This window comes from Sus scrofa, chromosome 12 (genome assembly GCF_000003025.6).
Source record: "Sus scrofa isolate TJ Tabasco breed Duroc chromosome 12, Sscrofa11.1, whole genome shotgun sequence".
NCBI lineage: Eukaryota > Metazoa > Chordata > Mammalia > Artiodactyla > Suidae > Sus > Sus scrofa.
The window spans coordinates 27520094-27548068 of record NC_010454.4 but is presented as its reverse complement, the minus strand read 5'-3'; the positions used below and the strand labels follow the sequence as shown (position 1 = coordinate 27548068).

The 27975-nt window shown below is 41.7% G+C and overlaps 2 protein-coding genes across 40 annotated transcripts in view; one reads left to right on the top strand and one right to left on the bottom strand.

Moving 5' to 3' along the window:
- Window positions 1-21889, bottom strand: part of UTP18 (UTP18, small subunit processome component) — a 38998-nt gene extending 17109 nt beyond the window's left edge. Inside the window, exons 1-9 of the mRNA XM_003131596.5 lie at window positions 21099-21889; window positions 19093-19205; window positions 16616-16714; window positions 13534-13601; window positions 9822-9910; window positions 7605-7730; window positions 7332-7506; window positions 3839-3939; window positions 3333-3423 (exon numbers count right to left, since the gene is read on the bottom strand). Of these exons, the coding sequence (XP_003131644.2) occupies window positions 3333-3423; window positions 3839-3939; window positions 7332-7506; window positions 7605-7730; window positions 9822-9910; window positions 13534-13601; window positions 16616-16714; window positions 19093-19205; window positions 21099-21488 (1252 nt within the window). The 5' untranslated portion in view covers window positions 21489-21889. The remainder of the gene's footprint in view (window positions 1-3332; window positions 3424-3838; window positions 3940-7331; window positions 7507-7604; window positions 7731-9821; window positions 9911-13533; window positions 13602-16615; window positions 16715-19092; window positions 19206-21098) is intronic.
- Window positions 21657-27975, top strand: part of MBTD1 (mbt domain containing 1) — a 75604-nt gene continuing 69285 nt past the window's right edge. For 6 of the 39 annotated variants that reach the window (XM_005668935.3, XM_013981069.2, XM_013981060.2 and 3 more), the window contains exons 1-3: window positions 21931-22191; window positions 22836-22899; window positions 26540-26637. The gene's annotated coding sequence lies outside the window, so the exon portion shown is untranslated. The other 33 variants (XR_002337184.1, XM_021067229.1, XM_013981062.2 and 30 more) reach the window with 13 other exon arrangements.

The window sequence follows — 27975 nt, the reverse complement described above, 5'->3', positions numbered from 1 at the left end:
AGAAAACTGCATCCTCATTAGTCATTAATAAACACCATCTTTATGTTTAGAGTGAAAATCGCAATCTCTTGGCTTGAGTTGAGCTTTTAAGAACGTTTCCACATTTCACTCAGAAAAATTACTGGAGCAAAATTCGAAAAAAAAAAAAAAAAAAATACTACCACACAGGTCTTCCAACATCTATCAAGAGGTATTTGCACCTAATATGCAAGGCTAGGTGATTCAGACACCAAACTAAGAATGCAGCTGACGAGAGAAAAGGAAGTGAAGAATGAACTGATCCAGATCAAAAGGAATTTATAATTTAATTAAGGAGGAATGCATAATTTATCCATTTACAACTCATTTAAATAAGAAATGCTAAATGTGAGTGATGAACACAAGCAGTTTATACAAATGAGAGAATGTATAAAAGATATTAAATCTGAAGAGAACACAAATATTTTCACGATAGATACGGCTATCTAGGAGTTCTCTTGCGGCACAGTGGGTTAAGGATCCAACATGTCTCTGCAGGGGCTTAAGTCCCTACTGTGGTGCAGGTTCCATCCCTGGCCTAGGAAATTTCATATGCTTCAGATGCAGCCAAAAAAAAAAAAAAAGAAAGAAATAGCCATCCAATTGTCAAAATCAGTCCTTATTCTTTTGTCTCCTCCTCTACATTCAATATGGATGAGCACCCTCTTCCGCACAGCCACTATAAAGTTTGAATAATGACCTTACACCCATCTCAAAGATGGTCCCTCAATCACTTACTTCATCTTTCTTTTTGGTGATAATGCTCGAAAGTTCATCCTTCCCTATACTATTATCCCTCTATTGAAAATTCAGTGAGGTGTTCCCGTCGTGGCACAGTGGTTAACAAATCCAACTAGGAACCATGAGGTTGTGGGTTCGATCCCTGGCCTCACTCAGTGGGTTAAGGATCTGGCGTTGCCATGAGCTGTGGGGTGTAGGTTGCAGACATGGCTCAGATCCCGAGTTGCTGTGGCTCTGGTGTAGGCCAGCAGCTACAGCTCTGATTAGACCCCTAGCCTGGGAACCTCCATATGCCAAGAGAGCAGCCCTAGAAAAGGCAAAAAGACAAAAAAAAAAAAAAAAAAAAAGAAAAGAAAAGAAAATTCAGTGAATCTCATCATTTCAACTATTTCATTAATAAAAATTCTTAGGCTGGCTCCAAGGAGTCAGATTAGGTAATAGTAAAATACGTATTTAGAAATAATATGGTCAAATTTTAAAAACTCTATGTCTGTAGAGTAATAAAGGAAGGTGTCTAAGGACATGTCTAGCTGGCAACAGACAAAAATGGGAAGGGAAGGGATCAAGGGCAGGAAAATCACCTAGAAAGTACGGGGATTTAAATCATCATGAATTGATGACGACTTAAGATAAAAGAAGTAACAATTAATTACTCCAGGAGGAAACAAAAAGAAAAACCTGATTAAGTTGAAAAGATAAAAGGTAAATTCTTTCTTCAACCCTCCTTCTCTAAAAATATTCTTTAGGGGAGTTCCCGTCATGGCTCCACGGTAACGAATCCGACTAGTATCCATGAGGACATGGGTTTGACTCCTGGCCTTGCTCCGTGGGTTAAGGATCAGGCGTTGCCATGAGCTGTGGCGTAGGTGGCAAACGCAGCTTGCATCTGGCTTTGCTATCGTAGGCCAGCAGCTACAGCTCCAATTTGACCCCTAAGCTGGGAACTTCCATATGCCACAGGCGCAGCTCTAAAAAGGCTGAGAAGAAAAAAAAAATCCTTTAGGAGTTCCTATTGTGGCTCAGTGGGGTTAAGAACCCAACTAGTATCCATGAGGATGCAAGTTTGATCCCTGGCCTCGCTCAGTGGGTTAAGGATCTGGTGTTACCATGAGCTGTGATGTAGGTTGCAGATGCGGCTCGGATCTGGTGTTGCTGTGGCTGTGGTGTAGCTGCAGCTCTGATATGATCCCTAGCCTAGGAATTTCCATGTCATGGCCCTAAAAAGACAAAAAAAAAGTTAACGCTAAATTTAGTAAAAAAGTTTTTAAAGCTTAAAAAAAAATTAATACTATATTATCAGATGCTCCTAGCTGAAGTAAAATAAAAATTATGCTAAGGTCTGTATGTGGGCAATAAATCTGAAAAAGAATGGACATGTGTAAATGCATCACTGAATCACTGTGCTGTACAACAGAAATTATCATAACATTGTAAATCAAATATACATCAGTAAAACCTTTAAAAAATGGAAAAAAATATGCTAAAAAGGGCCACATAAATTTAAGAGTACTACTCACTGGCAGAACTATTCTGATGCCTCCCGCTACCAAGCAGCATGAGCTAGTGAAGGCCCCCAAGATCCTTTGGGAAGGGAGTAAGAGTCAGAGGTGACATGGGATAGTGAAAAAGGCCAGCAGAAAAGCACAAGACTAGGGACCATCAGGAAAGACAAAGAGTTGGTCAACAGTACTACAAAAATGTCAGAATGAGATCAAACCTGTCTTCAGTCAATAATGAAGAAAATTCCGAACATTATCCAAGTAAAAAGGGGCTAAAAGAAAAAGGGTAATGACTCTAACCATCTTTCAAAAAAAAAAAAAAAAATGAGAAAGTCTTAGAATGAATCATCTTTTATTTATTTATTTTTTGCTTTTTAGAGCCACATTCATGGTACATGGGGGTTTCCAGGCTAGGGGTCAAATGAGAGCTACAATTGCCATCCTACGCCACAGTCACAGAAATTCCAGATCCAAGCTACATCTGAGACTTTCACCACAGCTCACAGCAATGCTGGATCCCCGACCCACTGAGCAAGGCCAGGGATCAAACCTGCACCCTCAAGGATACTAGTTGGGTTCGTTTCCGCTGCACCACAATGGGAACTCCTGAATCTTTTTTTTTTTTTTTTTTTTTTTTTGTCTTTTTGCCATTTTTTGGGCTGCTTCCGTGGCATATGGCAGGCTAGGGGTCGAATCGGAGCTGTAGCCACCGGCCTACACCAGAGCCACAGCAACACGGGGATCTAAGCCATGTCTGCAACCTACACCACAGCTCACGGCAACGCCGGATCCTTAACCCACAGAGCAAGGCCAGGGATCGAATCCACAACCTCATGGTTCCTAGGTGGATTCATTAACCACTGAGCCACGACGGGAACTCCCTGAATCATCTTTTAAATGTGCATTTTCTTCTCATCTTTTCCTCAAACTGTGCATGTTAAGCGGTTAGCACTTCACCATTACCAGTTAGTAAATGAGAAGGCAAAGAGCAATGAAAAATGAATTCTAAATATAGAAATGATTTTCTTACTGTGATGATCTTATTCGGATCATCTTGTCATTAACTCAACTTACCTGAAGAGGCATATACTTTCTTACTATCTGACGTGAACGTGGATGCTGCAATCCTTCCATTAATTTTCATACTGCCAATCAGTTCCTTAGTCTGAAAGAATAAACATTACTTATCAAACTGTTAGGAGCTGCACAGAAGAATCTCAAAGTGTAGAATAAAAACAATCCAGTTCTCTATTTTGTAGCACGTACTCAACTTTGTTCTTCCCCATACTCTAAAAGTTCTCCCCGAAAGAGAATGGATGTGTGTACATGTATAACAGAAACCCTTTGTTGTACAGCAGAAATTATCACCACACTGTAAATCAACTACACTTCAATACAACTTTAAAAAAATGAAAAGAAAAAAAAAAAATTCTTCCCTAACTGCCCATAACTTCTCCCAAGTCCCACTACGTTTCTCTACTTCAGATGCAGATTTAGGGACACCATGAGTTATGGTTCAAGACTATCCCTACACCAATGTCCTATCCTAGAAGAACAAGCAACAACTGATAATGGTTCACCTTCATTGACAGCAAATGCAAATATCCAGCAACACCATTTATAAGCAGGAAGGACCCATCTGGGGAGACTTCGAAGCGCCTCACTATCTTCTCCTTCAAGCCTAAGAAAGGAGATGAATCAGTAGGATTAATGGTTTGCAATAAAGCTATCTTTCACTGACAACTGAGAGTTTCTTACTTTTCAAGTGCCTCAAATTAAATACAACTGGGCTCAAGGAGCTTCCATTGTGGCTCAGGGGAAACAAATCTGACTCGTATTCATGAGGATGCAGGTTCGATCCCTGGCCTTGCTTAGTGGGTTAAGGGATCTGGCGTGGCTGTGGCTGTGGTACAGGCCAGCAGCTACAACTCATAGCATGGGAACCTCCAAATACCGCAAGTGCAGCCCTAAAAAGACCAAAAAAAAGACCTGGACTCAGACTGTGACCCATGCATCAGTGAGTCTGACCCATGCATCAGTGAGTATGACCCAAATATAAGGTCACTACAAAATGCTTAGCCAACTTCTGTAATTTGTCTTGGTTAACATTCACCAATTTACCCTCAGGCCAGAGATCCAGCTCTCCAAATATTAACTTAGTCACTACTTTTCCAAATGTAAACAGTAATACCTGTAATTAACAAAAAGGATAAATGACACTTCTCTGTCTCGACATTCATCACCAGAAGAGAAATGCACTGCCATCAGAGACAGCTAAAACACAGTAACCTGGAGAAACAAGTTACTAGCCACCTACTAAGTCTCTCATGATCAACAGGAGTCTAATTCTTAACTTTGTTGATATAAAACGAAAACAAAACAAAACCATGTGTCAGTGTATTCAAGGATTGATTAGCTTCTCAAGGCAAAACTCGTGTAACCAAATTACAAGGTAAGTATAGAGAACAGAGCATCAATTTACTTACTGATAAAGGGACATGTTCTTTCTCTATGCCTGAAAGGCTCATACTGACCTTTCAGCTCTGATTCGACCCCTAGCCTGGGAACTTCCATATGCCGCAGGTGCAGCCCTAAAAAGAAAAAAAGAGAAAGAAATTTAAATTGCTAAGTTAAAGCTTAGAAAAACCCAGTGAAGAGTCCTTGTCCCCCCACAGGAAAGTGATGGGTAAAGGTCCCACAGACTATCTCTGTGCTAATAACAGTCTCTGTCTAGATGGTTCATAATACGACCAAACTGGGCTTCCAATCGTGTCCCTCCTCCACTCCCCCACCCCTCCTCGAGACTATATACCCTAGCTTCCTTGACTGGAATCAATCCAGAGAGATGTTTCCAAGTTCTAGGGTTGCTTCTGCTAAGGATGACCAATCTTCTTCACCATGACTATTTCTAAGGGTAATGGTCATCCCAAATTTGGGTCAAATATTGTGTACTGACCACAATGTACAGGAATAGCTCCAAACATAAGGAGATATCAGTACATGACAAAGCAGGGAAGGGAGAGTAGTTCTAGCAGCATGAGGCTACATCCTGAAACCCCGCCAGACCTAACCCTCATGGCACAGTATCAGACTGCTTTCGTGAGAACGAAAGCGAGAACTCCAAGTGTTCACCTTGGAACCTACAGCTGGGCCCCACCATGGTTCTGGAAGACGGCAGAGCGCACCGGTGTTATAAGGGCAACAGAAAACAAAGGTCCCTCATACTGTGCAGGACTCGTGTGAACACAGACCCAATTATGATAGCAACAGACACAAAACGCCAGAGGACTCATTACACTGCTCTCTGCCTGTACTCACAGACCTTACCACTTTGAGTAAGCCTAGAGTTTTTGGGCAATTCAGGGGAGGGGGCTGTCTTAAAGAAGGAGATATCAGCCTTCCAACAAATAAGGACAAATAGTTGCTTTACCAACTAATTGGAAAAATACGATAACCATATTTTCATCCAGAGTTTACAATATCACAAAAAAAGTGATAGTAAGTACTAATATCAACGATTGCTTTTTACAAAAGATAGGCCTCTCAAAAAGCCTGATAAAATTTATAATATGGTCTTGAGGAAGAAGATACAAAGCTCTAAAGACGTCAGATACACAGAGATTAGGGAAGGAGATTTCTAGGTCAACTGCTAAGCAACTGATAAGAAAAGGAATGTCTGATTTAATTAGAATGGAGCCGAATTCCTCAGGATGCAAAGTGGACTGACTGACCAGATCAATTATACGCCGTCCTTAACAACATCAGCAGTATCTAAAAGCTTGTTCGAGATGCAGAAATCAGGCCCCCCTCAGAATAGCAGAACCAGAATCTGCATTTTAACAAGGTGCCCTGGAGATTCAGATGTACATTAAGGTTTGAGAGACACATGTTTAAAGCACAAATAGATAAATTAAGAATCTGCTTGGAAAGGACGACTAAAAGCATCAGTAACGCAGGAAAGAAGAGACTAGAAACCCTGAAAATAAACACTGTAAAGGTTTCTAAAATTGGCCTTACTCCCTTTGAACCAACAGACAAAAGGCTGTACAGAGCAATGCTTGTCCTTTACAGCCTCACGTACAAGCAATTTATCAGGGAGACTGAAGGTGAGCTGCCAGCATCACCTCCCAAGTTTTACAATGTTAACCCAAATAACTTCATTAGCAGGAGTCTGGCTCCCAAAGGATTCGTAAAGGCATCACCATATCTCGTGGTAACAGGGGTAGAAGAATGCAAGTGAAAAATACATAAGGCAGAGGAAAGATGAATTTTCATTTGATAAAAAAGATGTATGCTTTACATAGTTCATTCTTTAAAATACAAAACAACCTCCAAAAGCAGTACTTTATTTCCTTTAAATGTAAAACAAAATTCTATTATAACAAATAGCAGAACTGAAGGGTACTCAAATTTTCTGAAGATCAGAAAAATAATTTATCCGGAGTTCCCGTTGTGGCTCAGTGGTTAACAAATCCAGCTATGAACCATGAGGTTGCAGGTTCGATCCCTGGCCTTGCTTAGTGGGTTAAGGACCTGGTGTTGCCGTGATCTGTGGTGTGGGTCGCAGACACGGCTGGGATCCCACATTGCTGTGGCTGTGGTGTAGGCTGGCAGCTACAGCTCCGATGAGACCCCTAGCCTGGGAACCTCCATATGCCGCGGGAGTGGCCCCAGAAAAGGAAAACAGACAACAGAATAAAAGATAAATTAAAAAAAATAATAATTTATCCAAAAAAGTAGAACTCAGGTCTTCTAGCTCCCAGGCTCATGCTCTTTCTGCTGCAGCCAATAGCTAAGTTTACAGCCAAGTATTTATTACTGCTTTTCTGGTCTAGGGGAACACACATTTGCAAATTATCATTTTTCCCATGTGCTCAGTAAAAAGTCAGTTCACTTTTTTCATTCAAACATATTGTCTCAACATCATGACATTTTTCCAAATACTAAAACCAAAGAAACTCTCATTTTTAAAGAACTTTATGGGGGGAAAAAACAAGTGGCTGTAAATACTGTTAAGGGAACTTATTAGCTGTTGGCTGTGGGGAGGTGCTGGGGGTTCAAAAGAAACCTCACCTCTTACTTGATGCACAGGAATTAGCTTTCCAGCCAGCATATCATAGACATAAAGCACCCTGCTGTGAGTACTCGTGGCTAAAACCTCTTCTCCATTAGCACTAAAACGAGCCTTAAAGATTGGAAACTTTTCCAAATAGATGCTCTGAATTTTAGGATTTGTTTTTCCATCAACCTATAAAGAAGTACAAAATATTACTTTTGGTTATTTCCACAGAACATGTATGCTGATGGTAAACGCTTTTCATACAGGCTTCATTTAAAAATGCATACCTGAAACAGCGATATGGCGTTATCTAGTCCCGCGACCATCACAACCTGTGCACGAGGATGGAACTGCACAGATGAGATCTCAGCAGTAGTAGGACGTTCAGCATTAGCATGTTGGCAGTTCTTCATCTATGGAAAAATTAAGCTAAAATTTTATCAATTCAAATGGGTTAAACTTGTTTTTCTTTTAAGCACAAAGAAAAGACATTATAATGCAGTTTACAATGCAGAAGAATGTGCACTGGGATGGTAAGCAGATCACAGCTCTGTTACCAACTAGTATTCTAGTATAGTACTTCACTATGCAAGAATTCACTTTTTTCTTTTTTTTTTTTTTTTTTTTTTTTTTTTTTTTGGTCTTTTTACAGCTGTACCTGTGGCACAGGAAGTTTCCAGGCTAGGGGTCCAATTGGAGCTGCAGCTGCAGGCCACAGCCACAGCCACAGCCACAGCCACAGCCGATCCAAGCTACATCTGTGACCTACACAGCAGTGTGAGGCAACACTGGATCCTTAACCCACTGAGCAAGGCCAGGATCAAACCTACATCCTCACAGGGACTACATGGGGTTCTTAACCTGCTAAGCCACCATGGGAACTCCAAGAATTCAGTTTTAACATAGAAAACAAACTTACATTTCCAAAGAGGAAAGGAAAAGGTAGGAAAAAATTACGAGTTTGGGAATAACATATCCACACTACTATAAATAAAACATAACCCACAAGGACCTACTGTATAGCACAGGGAACCATACTCAATATTTTGTAATAACTTATAAAGGGAAAAGAATCTCGGAGAGTACAAAGAATATATATATTTGTGTAATAATTTCCGACAGCATGGCCCCCTTCTCTGCCATCTACATATGCATGCCCCCATTCTTCCAGGGGGAAAATTGAGTCAGAGATCTGTTCATGTAACAGCTATTTAACGAAGCAAGAAACCAGGCAGGCACTCAGTCACCAAAATGAACACATGAGACAGGGTGATGAGTTAGAAAGTAACCAGTAAGCCACTTCAGCTAGGAAGGCCGGAAAAGACATTTCTAGGGTGTCACTGGAGTAAAAAGGTTAAGAATGAGTTGGCCACTGGCTGTGCCTGAAGAGCAGAGAGACAGAAGAATGAGCAAGAAAAAAGGACTAGGCATGTTTAAGAAACAGAAAAAAGGCTTATGTGGCCTGAGTAAGGAAGAAGAGAGAAAAGTATGAGATGAAGTTGAAAATATAAACAGAAGCCGGATCATGTGAAGAGCAATGTAGACTCTAAGGAATTTTCAAAGAGCAATGAAACGTAACAGGACATGATATTTGTTTGTTTTATTTTTTATTTATGATGTATCAGAATTAATGTATCTATGTGTATATGTGCACATGGTAACTTGGAGAATTACACACACATACACACCTAAACACATCTGCTGCGACATTCTCGTCCTCCAACTTTAATCAGGCACACCACCTTGGACTGTGTGTCCTTTTTTTTTTCTTGCTTTTTAGGCCACACCCATGGCATATGCAAGTTCCCAGGCTGGGGGTGGAATCAGAGCTACAGCTGCTGGCCTACACCACAGCCACAGCAGGATCCAAGCCACATCTGCAACCTACACCACAGATCACAGCAACACCAGATCCTCAACCCACTGAGCGAGGCCAGGGATCAAACCTGCAATCTGATGGCTCCTAGTTGGATTCATTTCCTCTGTGCTACAACAGGAATTACAGATGTTTTATTTTTATTTATTTGTGTGTGTGTGTGTGTGTGTGTGTGTGTGCGCGCGCGCGTGTGTGGTAAGGTTGTTTTGTTTTTTGTTTTAGTTTTTTCTTTTTTTTTTTGATGTTTTATTTTTAAAAGTCCTCTCGGGCTAGTGTAGGAAGAACAGTTTAGGAAGAAGTAAAGGGCAGTGAAGAGTCTGGTCACAAAGCTGCTTTAGTGCACTGGGTAAAAGACAACAGCAGCATAAACTAGGCTAGTGCCAACAGAAAGGATGAGAAATGCAAAAGGAGAAATCAAATACGATTCCTAAAAGATTCCTGGGGCCATAATTTAACCTTATTCATCATTTTGACAGAAGTAAAAAAACCTAACAAATATTTACTGAGGCAGAATGACAGCATGCACAATTAATCCCATCAATAACAGGAATCCATACATTTGTGCCTGGGAAGCATGATGGATTTCAGAGGTAATTAGCTGGACAGACCCAACTTTACTGATTCTCACCTTCAAGATTCCTTTAGGAAGAGAGGTTGATGTGGCTATGAAATTCCCAGTCCTTTGCAACAAATCATCTTCATCCTCTTCACTTTCATCTAAGTCAAACAAACCCACAGACTAATCTTTAGAACCAAGGAGATGGCCATTACTTACCCTAAACATCTATATTTCAAACTTCGACTACCCTCCCAGTTTCCCAACCTCAGTCATTTTATTTAAGCTGTAATTGGCAAAAGTAAAACAGTAAAATAAATGTGAAAGGAGAGGAAAAAGATGACAAAGACCTCAATATATATGGTTAACTCAAAGCCTGACTCTGGAATGAAAGACACACATTCACAGACAGTGACTAAAACAGCATGAAATGAGAGAGACTCAGAATTTAATTTAAAAAGAGAAACTCCTAACTGTGGCAAATTTTGCAACAGGATGAACAGCAGATCTAGCTTAACAACCCACATGAAAAAGAACTAGAACTTTTAGCTGATTCAAAGATCAATGTCAGCAAACTATGTATCAGAACTTCAAAGAGTGATAATAGGGCTGCTTTTCCCCTGGATATGACGGATGATTCTAGCAAAGAAAGCTGAGAAGCTAAGCATAGTGTTTAAAACACTTGCAGGGTTACGTGGGCAAAAACCAGCACCAAAAGCCCTCTAAGGTTCCTAAGAGGTCTGGCAAACCATCAGGCTCTGGATTGCTGCCATAAAAGACTACACATAAAATTAAAGGTGAAATCAGGGAGTTCCCGTCATGGCGCAGTGGTTAAGGAATCCGACTAGGAACCACGAGGTTGCGGGTTTGATCCCTGCCCTTGCTCAGTGGGTTAAGGATCCGGCATTGCCGAGAGCTGTGGTGTAGGTTGCAGACGCGGCTCGGATCCCGCGTTCCTGTGGCTCTGGCGTAGGCCAGGGGCTACAGCTCCGATTCGACCCCTAGCCTGGGAACCTCCCATATGCCGTGGGAGCGGCCCAAGAAATGGCAAAAAAAAAAAAAAGGTGAAATCAAAGAACATCTCCCAGGAACTGAAACCCAGCTTTGAATCCTCACACTCTCAATAAAACAAGATGCTTTAGGATGCTAGTGCCCACTGCCCAGCCAGCTACCCAAAAACAAATATATAAATTCTCTGGAAAAAGATATCCCTGTCCTTGGCCTCTAATTAATCAGTATTATTTTTCATATACAACGTCCACCACTCAATGAAATATAATGAGGTCAGTTATGACAAGGTAAAATAATCTGACTCAAAATCTAAGGAAAAACAGACAATCCTCATAGGAGATCTAGATAGTGGAATTACCAGACATAATTTTTTTTTTTTTGTCTTTTTTTTTTTTGCTATTTCTTTGGGCCGCTCCTACGGCATATGGAGGTTCCCAAGCTAGGGGTCGAATCGGAGCTGTAGCCCCCGGACTACGCCAGAGCCACAGCAACGCGGGATCCGAGCCGAGTCTGCAACCTACACCACAGCTCACGGAAATGCCAGATCATTAACCCACTGAGCAAGGGCAGGGATCGAACCCGCGACCTCATGGTTCCTAGTCGGATTCGTTAACCACTGCGCCATGACGGGAACTCCAGACATAATTTTTTTTAAAACTCAGAAAGAGATCAGATTTACCACAGGTGGTGGTTGAGGTAAAGCGGAACTGGATGAAGGAAGTCAAAAGGTACAAACTTATTTATAGAAAGGTACAAACTTATTTATAAGATAAATAAGTACTAGGGATATAATGTACAACATGGTAACTACAACTCTGCTGTATGTAACATATGAAAGTTGTTTAGACAGTGAATCCTAAGACTTCTCATTACAAATAAAAATATTTTTCTTTCTTATTTATTTAATTTTTGTATCTATATAAGATAATGGATATTCACTGAACTTACTGTGGTAACGATTTCATGATATAAGTCAAATCATCATGCTGCACACCTTAAACTTACACAATGCTATGTGTCAGTTATATCCCAATAAAACCAGAAGGAAAATAATAATAAAAAATAAAAATAGGAGTTCCTGCCATGGCACCATGGGTTAAGAATCCAATGGCAGAGGTCTGGATAGCTACAGAGGCACAGGTTCGATCCCTGGCCCAGCATAGTGGGATCAAGGATCTAGCGTTGTCGAAACTGTGGCTCAGATTCAATCCCTGAAACAGATACGTCCATGTACCACAGGTGCAGGAGTAAAAAGAAGAAAAAAAAAATTCTACTGAGTTCCCGTCTTGCCTCAGCAGTTAACAACCTGACCAGGATCCATGAGGACGTGGGTTCGATCCCTGGCCTCAATCAGTGATTAAGGATCAGGTGTTGCCATGAGCTATGGTGTAGGTCACAGATGTAGCTCGGATCCGGCGTGGCTGTGGCACAGGCCAGCAGCAACAGCTCCAATTAGACCCCTAGCCTGTGAACCTCCTTATGCCGCAGGTGCGGCCCTTAAAAAAAAAATTCTAGGAGTTCCCAGGTTAAGGATCCAGCATTGCTGCAGCTGTAGCACAGGTCACAGCTGTGGCTTGGGTTTGATTCCTGACCTAGGAACTTCCACGTGCCACAAGTGCAGCCAAAAAATAAAATAAAATGCTGTGGTTCTATGAATGCAATATTCTAAAATGGATAATAAAATTAAATTTCATCTAGAAGGGAAAAGTGGTGACCAAGGTTTGAAAATTGGTCACACAAAAACAGCCAAAAGACAAGAAATGATTAATATATTAAAAAACTTGGAAAAATCATGTCTCAAATAACAGAAAAGTTTATAAGAAAGATAAAATTACATCTCTTTAAAAGGTAGGACTCCAGAATGTTGGGAGGTTAAATTTCAAAATGATGAAAAAAAAAAACCTGTAACAACTAATTCTTCAAGAAAAGGAGAACAGGGGAACAGAGTCCATTGAGGAGCACATTACAGGCTGACTTATTAAGAGCCCTTCATCCTCTCAAGCACTGGAAACCAGAGGGTGGATTTCTACTTAACTGACTATGAGAATTATATAAAACAGCTGGCTCCTTGCAAGGGCTCCCTATACTTGAAGACCATGAGGACTGACAGGCATGGGGAGAAGGGAGAGAGAAGTAAAGACGGTAATGAAAGAGAAGTTCATCAGATACCAGGGATGCGAAGAAAGGAGTGCCTGCATTACATACAAGGATATACTCTCAAGTCCCTTAAGGACTTCGAAGGTCAATTTCAAGTCTAAAATTTGTAACTCCAAAGCACTCAAATCACACCTTCGCCAAAACCATCCATGCTTTAATGTCTAAACTAAGAAGAGTGTTTTGGGTCAAGTCCAACTTAAAATCTGGAGTTGGAAAACAGGTTTGTATGAAGCGAGTAACCATCTGGGCCTGACCTAACATGTGCGCCTTATAAAGACATTCCACCGCCTCGTGGAAGGGACTCTGAATCAAGGAAGAATACTCCACTCGTTTTCACTTAACCCTATGCCACAATGCAACATAGTTCTGCTGAGAAAACACATGAGAAGATTCATCCACTATTCTCTTTTCGCGTGGAGAATATGCAATGAAGTAAGCCTTACACACTACTGTAAATAAAAAGGCTTCCCTCAGAAAAATGGTACACTTCAAAACCAGACATTAAAAAACAAAAAACATTTTAAACACCTAGGTTTTAATGAGCTTCATGAGACAGCTCAAATAATAACAGAACAGGGATCTATTTACCAACTTAAACAGAGGTGTCAATACTTACCATCCGAAGATGTTTTCCGCCTACTGGTCTCTGCCCAGGCAGGCACACCCCCCATGGCATGCTGGAATCTAAGCAAAAATACAACATTTTATAGTAATCACATATTTTTACAGAGCTTAACACATCAAAAGAGCATAGGTCAGAGATCATCCTTAAGAGGATGAATAGAATCTGTTTTCAAAGAAGTTATTATCTTGAAGCACAGGTTACTCACACAGCATAGTCCCAACTTGCCTAAACTGGAAACTTCCATGAACTTCTAAACCATCTAAAGTAGTTCTGAATACAGGCTATGGATGTGTGGTTGATTATTTACATCTAGTTACACGGCTGCAAATAAGTTGCTCGTATCAACACACCAGACCTTGGGACTAGGTAAAGAAATCGCTTTGTGGTTATAAATCAATGCGACAGAGTACACAGAGTGCAACACAAGAACATGTCTGGAAAAAAAAAAAAAATACCAGGTTGGTAAAATACACAAATTTATCATATAGCCTTTGAATAAAACAGGAGCATTTCACCCTGGAAAAAGTAAGCTTCAGGAGATGCGTGAAAGTTAAAATCTGAAGGGTTGGTATCCAGAAGCATGCAAAGAATCATTCTAATTGTTTAATGCAGAATTACAGACAAGTCCACCTAACTAAGCTCACTTAGCCATAACTAACTAGAAAAGCAGCCAAAGCATATGAATAAATATATTTTCAGAAATTGGACAACAGGCAACATAGGACTATGATCCCTAAGAGAAAGAAAATAAAGTGAGCCCTGCCATCCCTGGGATTTTCCCCTCAAGTCATTTTTGTAACACCTTTACACAGAGACAAGGAGAAAAACATCAGACGTGGGCGAGGTAAGACAACAGAAATTTGAAGGGGCAGTCAACTGTAGAAGAGAAAGACAAAGAGCTCCCAAAAGCTACACCGGGGTCATTGGGTCTGAATACCAAGCTTCACACTCTTAGGATGAAACTCCATAAAATCAAGCAAAGAATTACTAGGGAGCTGTAAGTTGCACTGAACCAAAGCTCAGACACTTGAGATCAACCTGTCAGAGGGAATGCCCTTGAACACTCTCAGGGCATTCAGTAGAGATATCAGAAAGGTCATACCTTAATAATGGGGCAAACCTAGCTTAGAATAAATGCTCCCTTAGAAGAAAGCTAAAAACAAATTTTGAGGACGTTCCCGTTGTAGCTCAGTGGTAACGAGCCCAACTAGTACCCATGAGGATGCAGGTTCGATCCCTGGCCTTGCTCAGTGGATTAAGGATCTAGCATTGCTGTGAGCTGTGTTGGAGGCCAGCACCTGTAGCTCCAATTCAATCCCTAGCCAAGGAATTTCCATATGCCACACCCAAGGCCCTAAAAAGCAAAAAAAAAGAAGAAAAAAAAGAAAAAAAAATCTTGAAAGGATCAAACTGATTTCCAAGTCAATTAACTGCCTGCCAAGGCAAAGTTCAATACTCATTAAAAGCAGGAAACAAAATCCAGACACTGAACAACATGCACACTGCCCAGAATCCAATCAAAACTACTACATATGCAGAGAAACAGAAAAACATGAGCCATAACCAGAAGAAAAAGCAGTCAAGGAGTTTCCATTGTAGCTAGTGTGTTACGGACCCAACATTATCTGTGAGGATGCAGGTTCAATCCCTGGCCTTGCTCAATGGGTTAAGGATCCAGTGTTGCCACAAGCTGTAGTGTAGGTCACAGAGGCAGCTCAGATACAGTGTTGCTGCGGCTGTGGCAGAGGCTTCAGCTGCAGCTCCAATTCAACCCCTAGTCCAGGAGCTTCCATATGCCACAGGCATGGTGGTAAAAAGGAGAAAAAAAAAAAAAAAAAAAGGCAGTCAAGAGACAATGCAACAGCAAAGACAGACCTGGTAGAATTAGTACACAATGACTTTAAAAGAGCTAATACAAATATTTCCAAGTATTTAAACAAAGTTATGAACGTAATAAAAGGAAAAATAAGAACTAAACACAACAAAAGGTCTAGGTTTCCTCTCAAACTGGAAAATACCTGAAGTAATAAATTCACTAAATGGGTTTAACAGATTCAAAAGACTATACACTGTATTACTGTATTTATATAACATTCTGGAAAAGGCAAATTTATAAAGACATAAAATGGATCAGTGGTTGTCAGGGGCTGAAGGAGTTAGAAGAGGAGGAGAGGGGGTTGACTACCAAGACCTGTAAGTGAACTTTTTGGGTGAAAGGAATGTTCTGTATCTTGTTTCCATACGTGGTTACCATATGGTACTTATAATGACTACACGTGCTTAACAGAATTCTTAGGATTTGAATTTAAATTCAAAATTTAAAAGAGTGAATTTCACTATATGTAAATTATACCTTATAGGAATCTACTTTCAAAAAAAGTGACAATGCAATGAATCTCTAGGAATTAAAAAATGTTCTCGGTACAAAGAAAAATATTTTAAAATACTTTTAAAGATCTGTTAAGTTTGAATTGAAAGTATCAACATAAAACCATTATTTTAAGGAGTTCCCATCATGGGTGAGCGGTAACAAACCCAACTAGTATCCATGAGGAGGCAGGTTTAATCCCTGGCCTCACTCAGTGGGTTAAGGACCCCGAGTTGTTGTGAGCTGTGGTGTAGGCAGGCAGCTACATCTCAGATTCAACCCCTAGCCTGGGAACCTCCCTATGCCACAGGGGTGACCCTAAAAAGACAAAGAAAAAGAAATTATTTTAAAATATGTATTTCCCAGTTCTGTTCAACTGAAAGAACCTGGAAGTTGTGGAAAAGAGATAGTTTACCATATACCAATGAACAAACAAGTAAATGACAGTATCACTGACTATATTTGGATGTTGGGATTACAAGTATATATCCAAAACTTTTTGGACTTGTTGCGTTCCCTCCCCCTCATGCTAAAATGTAATCATGTCTTCCAGGAGCAATGCCTTTACGTGAAAATGGAAATCTGACTACTAAAGAGTCTGAGGCTGCTTATAGCCAAACACTGAGTGAATCAAAAAAAAAAAAAAAAAAAAAAAAAAGTACTGGTTATAAATACCACTTAGTAAATCACATGAAGTGTACTTACTCTTCTTTAAGTCTCTTTTGAAGCTCATCTTTGGAAAGTTTACTTTCACTGGCATTTTTCATCATATCTTTCCGAAAACGGTTGTTCATCATGTCGACCCTGTAAAAAATAGAACAGCGTGCTTTAAATAACTTTTAAAGAATCAACATAAACAGCTGTTGCATTTAGTATCTTGAGCAAACAATAAGGGAGTTCCTGCTATGGCATAATGGGATCAGCAGCAGTGCCAAGATGCAGGTTCAACCTCTAGGCCCAGGAATTCCATAGGCCACAGCGTGGCCAAAAAAATAAAATAAAATGGACAAAGTTCGAAAAAAGAGAAATCATTGCTTTTAAATTGAAGTGAAACGGACCCCTTTCGATGGGAAGGTAAATTGGTAGACCCTCAGGGTCAGCCTGTATTTATCAAGAACCTTAAAAAATGCCTGCTCTTTGGAGTTCCCACTGTGGCACAGTGGGTTAATGATTCAACTTGTCTCTGTGGAAGTGCCAGTTCAATCCCCAGCCTGGCTCAGTGGGTTGAGGATCTAGCATCCTTGGCCCAGGAATTTCCACATGCCACAGGAGAAACCAGAAAAAAAAATAAAGGAGTTAATTAAAAATATCAGCAGAAAGAGTTCCTATCATGGCTTAGCAGGAACAAACTCAACTAGTATTCCTGGGGACTCGGGTTTGATCCCTGGCCCTGCTCAGTGGGTTAAGGATCTAGCGTCGCCGTGAGCTGAGGTCGCAGACATAGCTCAGATCCCAAGTTGCTGTGGCAGTAGTGTAGGCCAGCAGCTGCAGCTCCAATTTGACCCTTAGCCTGGGAGCCTCCATGTGCCATAGGTATAGCCCTAAAAAGCAAAAAAAAAATATATATATATATGTTTTTTTAAATATGTTCTTTGATTAAGTAATTCTACCTCAAATAATCTCTCTTAAATAACTGAGGAGTTCCCACTGTGGCTCGTGGTAATGAACCCGACTAGGATCCATGAGGATGCAGATTTGATCCCTGGTCTCACTCAGCAAGTTAAGGATCTGGCACTGTGGTGCAGGTAGCAGACATGGCTTGGATCCCATGTTGCTGTGGCTGTGGGGAGGCCAACAACTGCAGATCCCATCCAACCCCTAGCCTGAGAACTTCTATATGGTGCAGGTGCAGCCCTAAAAAGCAAAAATAATAATAATTGAAAAAACAGAAAAAGGTTTATGCATGAAAATGCTCATCTCGATGCCTAAAAAAATAAGAGTATATCTAGGAGTTCCCATCATGGTATAGTGGAAGTGAATCCGACTCAGAACCATGAGGCTGAGGGTTTGATCACTGGCCTTGCTCAGTGGGTTAAGGATCCGGCATTGCCGTGGGCTGTGGTGTACGTCACAGATGTGGCTTGGATCCCACGTTGCTGTGGCATAGGCTGGCAGATGTAGCTCTGATTCGACCCCTAGCCTGGGAACCTCCCTATGCCACAAGTGCAGCCCTTTAAAAAAAAAAATATATGTGTGTGTGTGTGTGTATATATATGTATGTGTGTGTATATATATGTGTGTGTATATATATGTATGTGTGTGTGTATATATATGTATGTGTGTACACACATCTCTAACAAAAACTACATAAATTATGGTTAAATATTTAGTCATATAAGGACTATAATATATCCATTTAAAATGCTTATAAAGCTTTTTTTAAAGTGCCAAGAAATGCTTGCAATACATTTACCTATTAAAATATACATTGTGCATATAAGCTAACTTTTTTTTAGCCTTTTCTCAAATTCAGGCATTGTGTTAAGAGCACTACAAACACTCTTTCATTTAATCTCAAGAGCCTTCTTATATAGGTATTATTACCTCCATTTTACAAATGAATAAAGGTGGGTTCCAATCTTGCCCATGGTCAGTTAGGAACTGGCCAAATCAGGAGGTAAACCCAAGTCTGACCCCAAACACTGCTCTCTTAGCTTTTCTATACGGGATAGGAGAGAGAGAGAGAGAGAGAGATACCAGTATGTGTATATAACAGTGGTTCTCCTTGGGAGCTGCAGCTCCGATTTGACCCTTAGCCTGGGAGCCTCCATATGCCGTAGGTACAGCTCTAAAAAGCAAAAAAAAAAAAAAAAAAAGAAAGAAAGAAAAATTTTTTAAAAAATATGTTAAGTAATTTTACCTCAAATAATCTCTCTTAAATAACTGAGGAGTTCCCATTGTGGTTCGTGGTAATGAACCTGACGAGGATCCATGAGGGTGTGGATTTGATCCCTGGCCTCACTCACTGAGTTAAGGATCTGGCATTGCCCTGAGCTGTGGTGCAGGTAGCAGACATGGATCCCATGTTGCTGTGGCTGTGGGATTATGAATCATTTTTGCTCTACTTTCCAGTATTTTTTCAAGCCTTCACATAATCACATATTAGGAAAACTTTCTTAAACTCTGCAAGATAACTTCTGAAATATCCAGAGGGATTCTTGAAGAAAAATTAGGCAACCTACATCTCCTCATCTTCATCTTCTTCATCCAGCCAAACTGGCTTCTTTTGAGGTGGAAAATTATCTTTTGCTTCATTCTCCACTTCCGAGTCGCCTGAGTCTTCCTGTACTTGAACCTAGAGGAGACAAAATGCCTACAAGCACTGAGTCTTTCATACCCCTTGGTGGGAGACAAGGACACTCTGTAGTCAAATGGTTTGTAGAATGCTTTGGTTTTAAGGCCCTCTGAAGAAATAATGGGGCCCGAATGCAACCACAGCAAACGCCCGAGGCTGGAATAAAAAATGCGATCAGAGAACGGCACCACCCACTAGACAGGAGATGGAAGATGGAACAGTCCAGGAGAAAAAGTCAACTTGCTAAAAGGAAAAAACCAAGATCAGAAAAGGTAAACTGACAGAAGAAGAAGGGAGCAGGGAAAATCATAGAACCGCAGAAATCATGGGACCAGAGGCAGACTAACATTAAAGATAAAATAACACAATTGAATGTCATAATTTATATCCCATATTCTTAGAAATACCTCTTCTCTGCTTTTCTTCACTGTTCTTGACCTCCTACCTCTTTAAGAAACTTTATACCATACAATCAAATCTAAATCTCAACCATGAGATTTTCCCTTAAGTAAGTTTGAGCTTTCCCCAAACCACATGTTAAAAATGTCCAGATGGGAGTTCCCTTTGCGGCTCAGTGGCTAATGAATCCCACTAGGAACCATGAGGTTGTGGGTTCGATCCCTGGCCTCACTCAGTGGGTTACGGATCTGGCTTTGCCGTGAGCCGTGGTGTGGATGCAGATGCGCTCAGACCTGGAGTTGCTGTTGCTATGGCTGTGGCCAGCAGCTACAGCTCTGATTCGACCCCTAGCCTGGGAACGACCACATGCCACGGGAACGGGCCTAAAAATGGCAAAAAAACACACAAAAAAAATAATAATAAATAAATAAAAATGTCCAGATGATTTCTACTTGCTCCATTCCTGGCCTGTGATCCTCCAAAGCCCTACAAACCCCAACTCACGAGACTGTTTCTTTTTCTGCCTGGGAAGCTGTCACCCAGTTCAGCATTTTTTCAGTAGTATTTCTCTATCTCCCAAGTAGATTCTGCAACCTCTCCCATAAGCACCCAAAGAAGGTTCTGGCAATCAACTAATACTTGATAGGTCCATATTCACTTATCAAATAGAGTAATTTTCAGTAAGGCTTTGCTTGGCCATCCGATGTAAAATTTCATAGGCCTCCTCTACACACACTTATCTCCCTTTCTCGAGTACCTTTATTTTTTCTCTTCAGCACTTCACTGACATACCTGAACTTTATCTTCTGCCTCTACCACTAACACAAAAGCGCCAAGAAGGAAGGGATGTTTTCCTGCATTGCTGCTTCTCTTCCAGTGCCTAGAGAATGCCTAGAAATAGCCTATCTTGGAATAAAAAACAGGTTCAGGATTTAAAAAAAAAAAAAAAAAAAGAGGCAAAAAGTGTGCAAAAAATATTATGCAGGGTTCTCATTGCCAGGAAAAGTATCTGGTGCCAAACTGGCCCACAGAGATTTACTGGCTAGACGAAGGCAAGATCGTTCTCAAAAGCTAGCTAGTCTATCATATGGATAAACTGTTAAAACAGACTCTCAGGCCCGTGCCCATGAATTCTTACTCCACAAACGAGGTGGAATCCCCGAATCACAAGATATTGAGGCAGGCTACTGAACGGCCAAGCGGAAAGGAGCACCGAGTTTAGGAGATGATGGGGTTGAGCTGCGAAAAATGCTCAAGACTTTCAACACAGATTAGTATGTATTGAGCGCCTGCTAGATACCTGGGAAAGCGGTTCCCAAGGGAGTGAAGCGCTGTCTCCGCCCTCCGGAGACTTTCAGAGTGGCACCCCTGGGCGCCCGCGTTCCCGGCTCCCTCCCACCTGAGAGCTCCTCTGCGCCGCAGGTCTCCCAGGCTCCGCCCCTGGAGACTCACCGCCCACCGAGCGCCCAGCCCGCGCGCCTCGGCCTCCCTCACCCGCGGGCCCCGCAGACGCCGCAGCAGCGCGTCCTCGTCGTCCAACACATCGCCGAAGACCAGCTCCTCCAGGCACTGCTCCACGGCCGGCTTGTCCTCCTCCAGCCTCAAGCGATTCCGCTGCCGGAGCCGTCTCTCCTCCTCCGCCGCGATTGCTATCGCAGCGGCCGCTGCTCCCGGCGGGGCCGGCGGTTGCCGCTGGGATGAAGCAGCAGCCTTTCGGGGCGGCCCAGCCCGCCCCAGTCCAGCTCTCCGGCCCGGCTTCACTTGGGTCTTCCGGCCCGGTCTCACTCCGGGTGTCCTGTCCGGTCTCGCTCGGCCCCTCCGTTCCGGCGGCATCCTTGGGTTTGAGAAGGAACGCGGGCGCTCACGTGGAACCTCACTGCGCATGCGCCGAGGCCCCTCGCTTTCCGCTGCTGCTGGGGCTGCCGGAGGCCGGAAAGAGCCTGCAACGCCTGTGAGCACGTGACCAACACTCTCTCGCTCTACGTAACGCCCACTCCCCGCAAGAGCTCCTCCCCGTGTGGGAGTTCCTCCGGGAGGACCAATCTTCCGAGTAGAGGGGGAAGCGTCGTAACTGGAGTGGGAATTTTCTTCCAACACAACTTCGCAGCTACAAGTGATTGAAAGGAACGCAAGAATGCTAGGGTATAAACTGAGGTGACGGGATGAAATTTCTCCTTTCCTTCCTGACTTTTAACCACTTGACTTACACGAGCCCCAATTGCCTTTTCCACCCCTTCGTCTTGGTACGGCCCGTGGAGTACGGAGCCTGCAGAGGGTCCCATGCTGGAAGACTGAGAGGAGGGTATGTAGGGAAGTGGGCCAATCGGGGCGCGGGTCACGGCGCAGGCGCGCTAGGGAGGGAGGGCTATGCTAATGTTGTTGATATCCTGGGGCCACCCGAGTTAAAGGGGGGAAATCCGGGGGCTGCCGCAGCTGCCACCGGTCTGGGCCCATCCGGGGCCCCCCCTGTAGTCGCCATAGTTCTGGGCAGAGGCGTCTGCCCCCAGCTCGGGAGGGGGCGCCGCGGGCCTGGGGAGCACGGACAACCCCTACCCATGAGGCCCTGATGGAAAACACAAAGGATCTGGTGAGAGCCGAGCGCGGCAGCTGCTTTGTGTGCCAGGTGGGGGGGACGCCCGCAGCTCCCCAACCTCAGGAACCCCTGCAGCTCCCTGACCCTGCTCCCTGGCCTGCTTCTCCATCCCACGCCCCCTTCACCTCCGGAGTCCCCCTCCCCCCTGCCGGCCGTTAAACGATGCGGGGAGAGGGGGTTTCCCCTCCCCCCACCCGCTCAGCCCCGGACTGTTCGGGGTTCTCTCTCTCCCCCCCCCCTCCTCCGCTTTCTGGACGAGAAATTTTAGAAGAAAGTTATTCTTTGCGTCCCGCCCCCCTCCTCCTTCAGCTCTGGCTGCGAGGGGGGCAGACTGGATTTGAGAGTTCCTTTTTTGGCCGCTCAGGGTCGCAGAGTGGACGCCTCACCTCTCCCAGGGGGGCAGAGTTTCGGTGCTTTGCAGGGGAAGGCGCTCTCCGCTGTGGGGCGAGTGCTGCGAGGCGTTTCGCACGTGGAGGTGGAAAAATTGAAAGGGGGCGGGGTGGGCACGTGTGGGAGGGAGAGGTGGGAGTGGTGTTTGGGAAGCTGCCGACGAGGCAGCCTATTTACAAGGGTCCTAAGTCGGAGGGCTTTATGACCGTCGCGTTCCCTTTTGTGAAATGAGAATCCTAACATTTCAGAGTCGGAAGAGACAGTAGAGGTCACCCAAGGCAGCCGGCCCCCGTGCAGCCTCTCTGAAAAGTGGTAGGTAGCCTGGCCTCTGCCCCAACCCTTACAGACGCGCTCGCTGCTTCCCAGGAAAGCCCTTTCCGTTCACTTCTGATTGTTGCTGGCCTGCCCTTATGAGACTCATTAATGTCCCTGTTAAGTGGATTCCGTTTTTACTTCTCATATTTTCTCTCACATCCTCCTCACCCACCCACCGTTCACTGGCCTATATTTTGTGTGCCAGGAAAGCAACAGCAGGGAAGTGAAGGAAGGCGGGCTGGAGAGAGAGTGAGGGCTGTCTGAAGACTTGTCTAGATGAGGTCAAATGAGCTGGCTTCGATGTGTGAGCATGGTTGATATTTTTCTACAGGAAGCTTGAGAAATATGATCTGGGGATTTCATGGTTGTTTTCTCTAAGTTGGACATTTCAAGACCATCTCCGTAGTACTCCTGTTTCAAAGCACATGTCTTGTTGCCTCAATCACTTAAGAATGCCTAAAATTGCCTCTTGGTAGAGAGGAGAACGGAAGTACTGCAGGCCCCCTCCCCACCTCCCTTTGACCTGTGTGCTTCAATCAAGCTTCCTTCTCAGCGCCCTCCTTTCACAGTACTTTCGTTTATTTCTTTTTTTCCCTCCAGTTTTTTATGATATTTGAGTTTTTTGCAACTCTTTAACATTTGCGTAGAGTTTGCAATATTTTTTATGCTCCTTGCATTAACCTGTTCCAGGGATTATCACTCAGAAGTTGAGATAGTTCAGTTCTACTTTTGTCACTTAGCATTTTTTTGATGTTCTTCATTTGGTGAGCTATGTTGCTTCCAAAGTAGTTTTATTGGCATAGGAATCTTGGGGGCACATGTTTTCCTCTTCCTAATATGGTTAAGTGAGAGTGAAGACATAACAGATAAAATGTCGAAGTAATGAATTGGTTGTAAAAGCCAGAGAGTAAATTTCACTTTGAACTCCCAGTCTGCTGTTTAAAATGTTAGAGCACAGAAATTTTTGTCTCTCCCCCTTTTTATGACTCGGAGACTGTTTCTCTGCTCTAATGTATTTACACTGGGTTTTTTTGTTTGTTTATTTACTTCAACACCAGTGAGTGTTGAGAAAGAAAATAGTTGTCCGTTTTTGCACCACCTCCTTCTCTGAATAACAAGAACTTCTATTTATGTAGAAGCCCATACTCCAAGGTTCTGGTGCACAGTATGGCAAAAACTGTCTTGAATAAGTATCTGTTCTTAAATATCTGATATTGGACCATATCTTTTAACTGTCCAATTTTTAACTTCATATACACTTTGACATGTGATATTTTCTCTAAATCTAGTCACTAAGATTTAACCTGAGACTGAATACTAGGTACTGATAAAAGTTAATGGAACTGTGTAATTGTGTCCTGAAAGTGTTAATTAATGTGGAGTTTCAAGTTCCTATTCCCTTCAAACGTGAACTGTCATGATTTAAGTTGAGTGACTTTGGAGACATTTGCATTCCAAACATACTAGACAGGAATGACTGGTTTTATTTTTAAAGAAGACACTACATTGTATTTTCATGGCTGGTTATATGTTGACTTAATTCCTGTAAAAACCTTCTTGGTTGTTCAGAGGCTTCAAACCCTTCGTTACCTTGGAATTTAAATTGTTTTAAATGTAACACAATAGTCAAAGGAAGGTAAAACTATAGCTTAGAAGTGAAAACAACATATTAATGTCATAAATACTAAGCCGCTAGGTTACCAAAAGCCAAGAGTTCTCAGTGGTTTGAATGACCACATCCTAAAATTAGACAAGTCACTTCATTTGGTTGCTTCTTGCTTCTGAGTTTTTCATCTTTAAAATGTTTGCTAAATAAGATTTCACTTTTCCACATTTATAACGTTAAGGTAGGTGAGGTAAAATGTCGTCTGTCCAGGATTTGAAAAACGAAAGATAAAAACATCAGGCCCATAAAAGAGGACGTACTTAATAATGGTTAAACAAGGCTAAGATATGCTTTCTAACAGTAGGATATTCTTAACTCTCCAAGGCCACTTTAATTTTATGCAGAAATTGCAGATTGTTTTAGATTTAATCATGAAATTTGAATAAAACTTTTATATAGGACTTTTTTTCCCCACAAATTTAGAATTTCTCTTCTTGCTTTGTTGCATCCCACAAGGAAGGATGGAAAGAAAATAAACCCTGAATTTGAGATGGGATGAAGTGATCTAGTAAGAGGAACACTGGCAGACTAGGTTAGCATTTCAATTCTCCACTGTCTTCGTAGCCCTTGTTGACAAGGTCTTGTACCTCGGTTTTCTTATCCTTAGAGTGGAAGGGTTGGTCTATAATTAACATTATCCAATAGAATTTTCTGCAGTGATTGAAATGTCCTGAATCTGTGCCACCTGCATGGTGGCCACTAGCCACCTGTGGCTGCTGAGCACTTAAAAGTGACTGAGGAACCCAATTTTTAATTTTATTTAATCAGTGTGAATTTAAATAGCCACATCTGCCACAATGAATATGCAGATATAGAGCAAGCTTATCAGCAGAATCTTCTCTTGGGGATGTTGTAAAAATACAAAACCTCTCCCAGAGGTTTATCATTCAGTATGTCTGCATTGGAGACTAGGATTGCATTCTTCAGAAAGGTTTTTTTCAGTTTGGTTAGAGAAACACTGCATTAGAAGATTTCTGAGCTCCCTTCTAGTTCTCACTTTGGTATTGATAGCCTAAAATACAGTGTAGTAGAAACGAGCTCTGGACAAAGTTGGCAGACTGGCCGGGCTATATAGCTCTGCCACCTCCTGACCTGTGATCTCCAGCAAGTTGCGTAATCTCTTTGAGGTTCATTTTCCTCCTCTAAAATAAGGGCCAGGCATCGGCCCTGCCTTCCTCCCAAGGTTTCTGTAAACCTCCAGTCATTTGTGATGGCTACTGTATAAGAAAGTGTGGGTTGCTGTGAAGGATAAAGTGTTAAGATATCTTTCCAGAATTCCTTTTTCTTTTTTCCCTTTTCACTCTATTATCTAATTCCTACTTAAATTATAGAATTGGTTGTATACAATACTTACTATTTAATTTAGTAATTTCTTAGCCTCCCAAATATTTGGCCATAGTATGTAGTGTAGTTTAAGGACGTGCTTGTTAAGTTTAATACCTTTTTGTAGTTCTAGTGCCTAGTATAATGATTTGCATATGTTGCTCAGTAAATATTGGATAATATTATCTGTTATTTTACATTAGACTTCAAAACTATAATTAGCTAGTTTCAGATTATTTTATACACCAGATTAATAACCTCCTTGGGTACACATGTGTTTAACTATGTTTTAATTGCTCCATTATTAATACCCTATAGTTATTATTGTTCAGTGATTATATATCTTTTGAGCAACAAGCTCCAGATAAATTTTTTAAAGATGAACACCAAGAGAATATCACCATTTTACATCAGTATTTTTAGGTGTATCAAATCAACATGATGCTAAATGATGTATTTAACTTATTTTTGCTGCATTAACATTAGTAATAAATGATCTTGTTTGATTGCTTAAATTACATTTATACCACAGCCCAGCCTTAGTGTGAATTCTTTCATTTGGAGTAGAGTTAATAGCTGATCTTAAAGACCTTCTAGGCTACTGCATTTCAAACTTAATTTTGACAAAATCATCTTATTTTTAATTAGCTTTTCAGGTTCATACTTAAGGATTCATAACTTTCCTCTGAAGAACTGAAAGCCCATTCATGTGAATTATTTTATTGTTCATACGTCCTTCCTGTGTGGTAAGTGGTATTTTACTTATTTAGAAGAGAGGGAAACTGGGACCCAAGTAACTGTTACATCCAAAGTCCTAGATAATAGAACCAGAACTTGAACCCAAAGAGATTTGTGTTTGTTATGTATCAAAGATTAGCTTCCTTTTGCTCACTGTGGCTTTAAATGTTAGACTATTGCCATGTGGAATATTGAATATTGTCTTCTCTCCTTCCCTGGGTACTTTTTAGTTTCTGTAGGTGAAATATTCAGGATATTGGAGTTCCCGTCGTGGCGCAGTGGTTAACGAATCCAATTAGGAGCCATGAGGTTTCGGGTTCGATCCCTGCCTTTGCTCAGTGGGTTAAGGATCTGGCGTTGCCATGAGCTGTGGTGTAGATCGCAGACGCGGCTCGGATCCTGCGTTGCTGTGGCTCTGGCGTAGGCCGGCGGCTACAACTCTGATTTGAGCCCTAGCCTGGGAACCTCCATATGCTGCGGGAGCAGCCCAAGAAATGACAAAAAGACAAAAAAATATATATATATATTCAGGATATTATAGCTCGTTTGGTGCTGATTCAATGATTGTGTCATTGACATGGATATATTCTTTCTTTCACAATGAACTTGTGGGAAACAAAAACCTAACAATCCCAAATCCATAGCATTTACTTTTCTTCTAATAGTAAGCTTAGAAACCATGAATGCACTTCTGTTTAGTCCAGTGAATTGTGTTCTGATAGTGGAGTGAGGAAGAGACCAGCAAAAGCAAAGTAGCTCCCCAGCTGCTATTGAGTCCAGTCGTCACAGAGGATCTGTGAGTTCTTATTTCGTACTCGGTCAGTTCACACACACAACTTTCAAACTTATGGTTCTAGAAAACTTGTAGTCCATGACTAAATATAAAACTTTGAAAATTATGTGGGCCACTGTACTCTCTTGGTGCTGATAATGGAGAGCTGGTTAAGTGTTAATTGGCTTATTCATATTGAGATCATTCTCTTATTACTTGGTTGCATATTTATTATTACATGTTTGCATTTAGAATCTCAAGTATTTTCTGTAAAATACTGGAGAGATTTACACTTTTATTAGAACCTGTGGGTGATTATACAAATAAGTTAATGGTTATACTTTTTAATTTCTCTGTAAGAGTTATTTTTTTTTTTTTTTTTTTTTAATTTTTTTTTTATTTTTTATTTTTTTATTTTCCCACTGTACAGCAAGGGGGTCAGGTTATCCTTAGATGTATACATTGCAGTTACAGTTTTTTCCCCCACCCTTTCTTCTGTTGCGACATGAGTATCTAGACATAGTTCTCAATGCTATTCAGCAGGATCTCCTTGTAAATCTATTCTAGGTTGTGT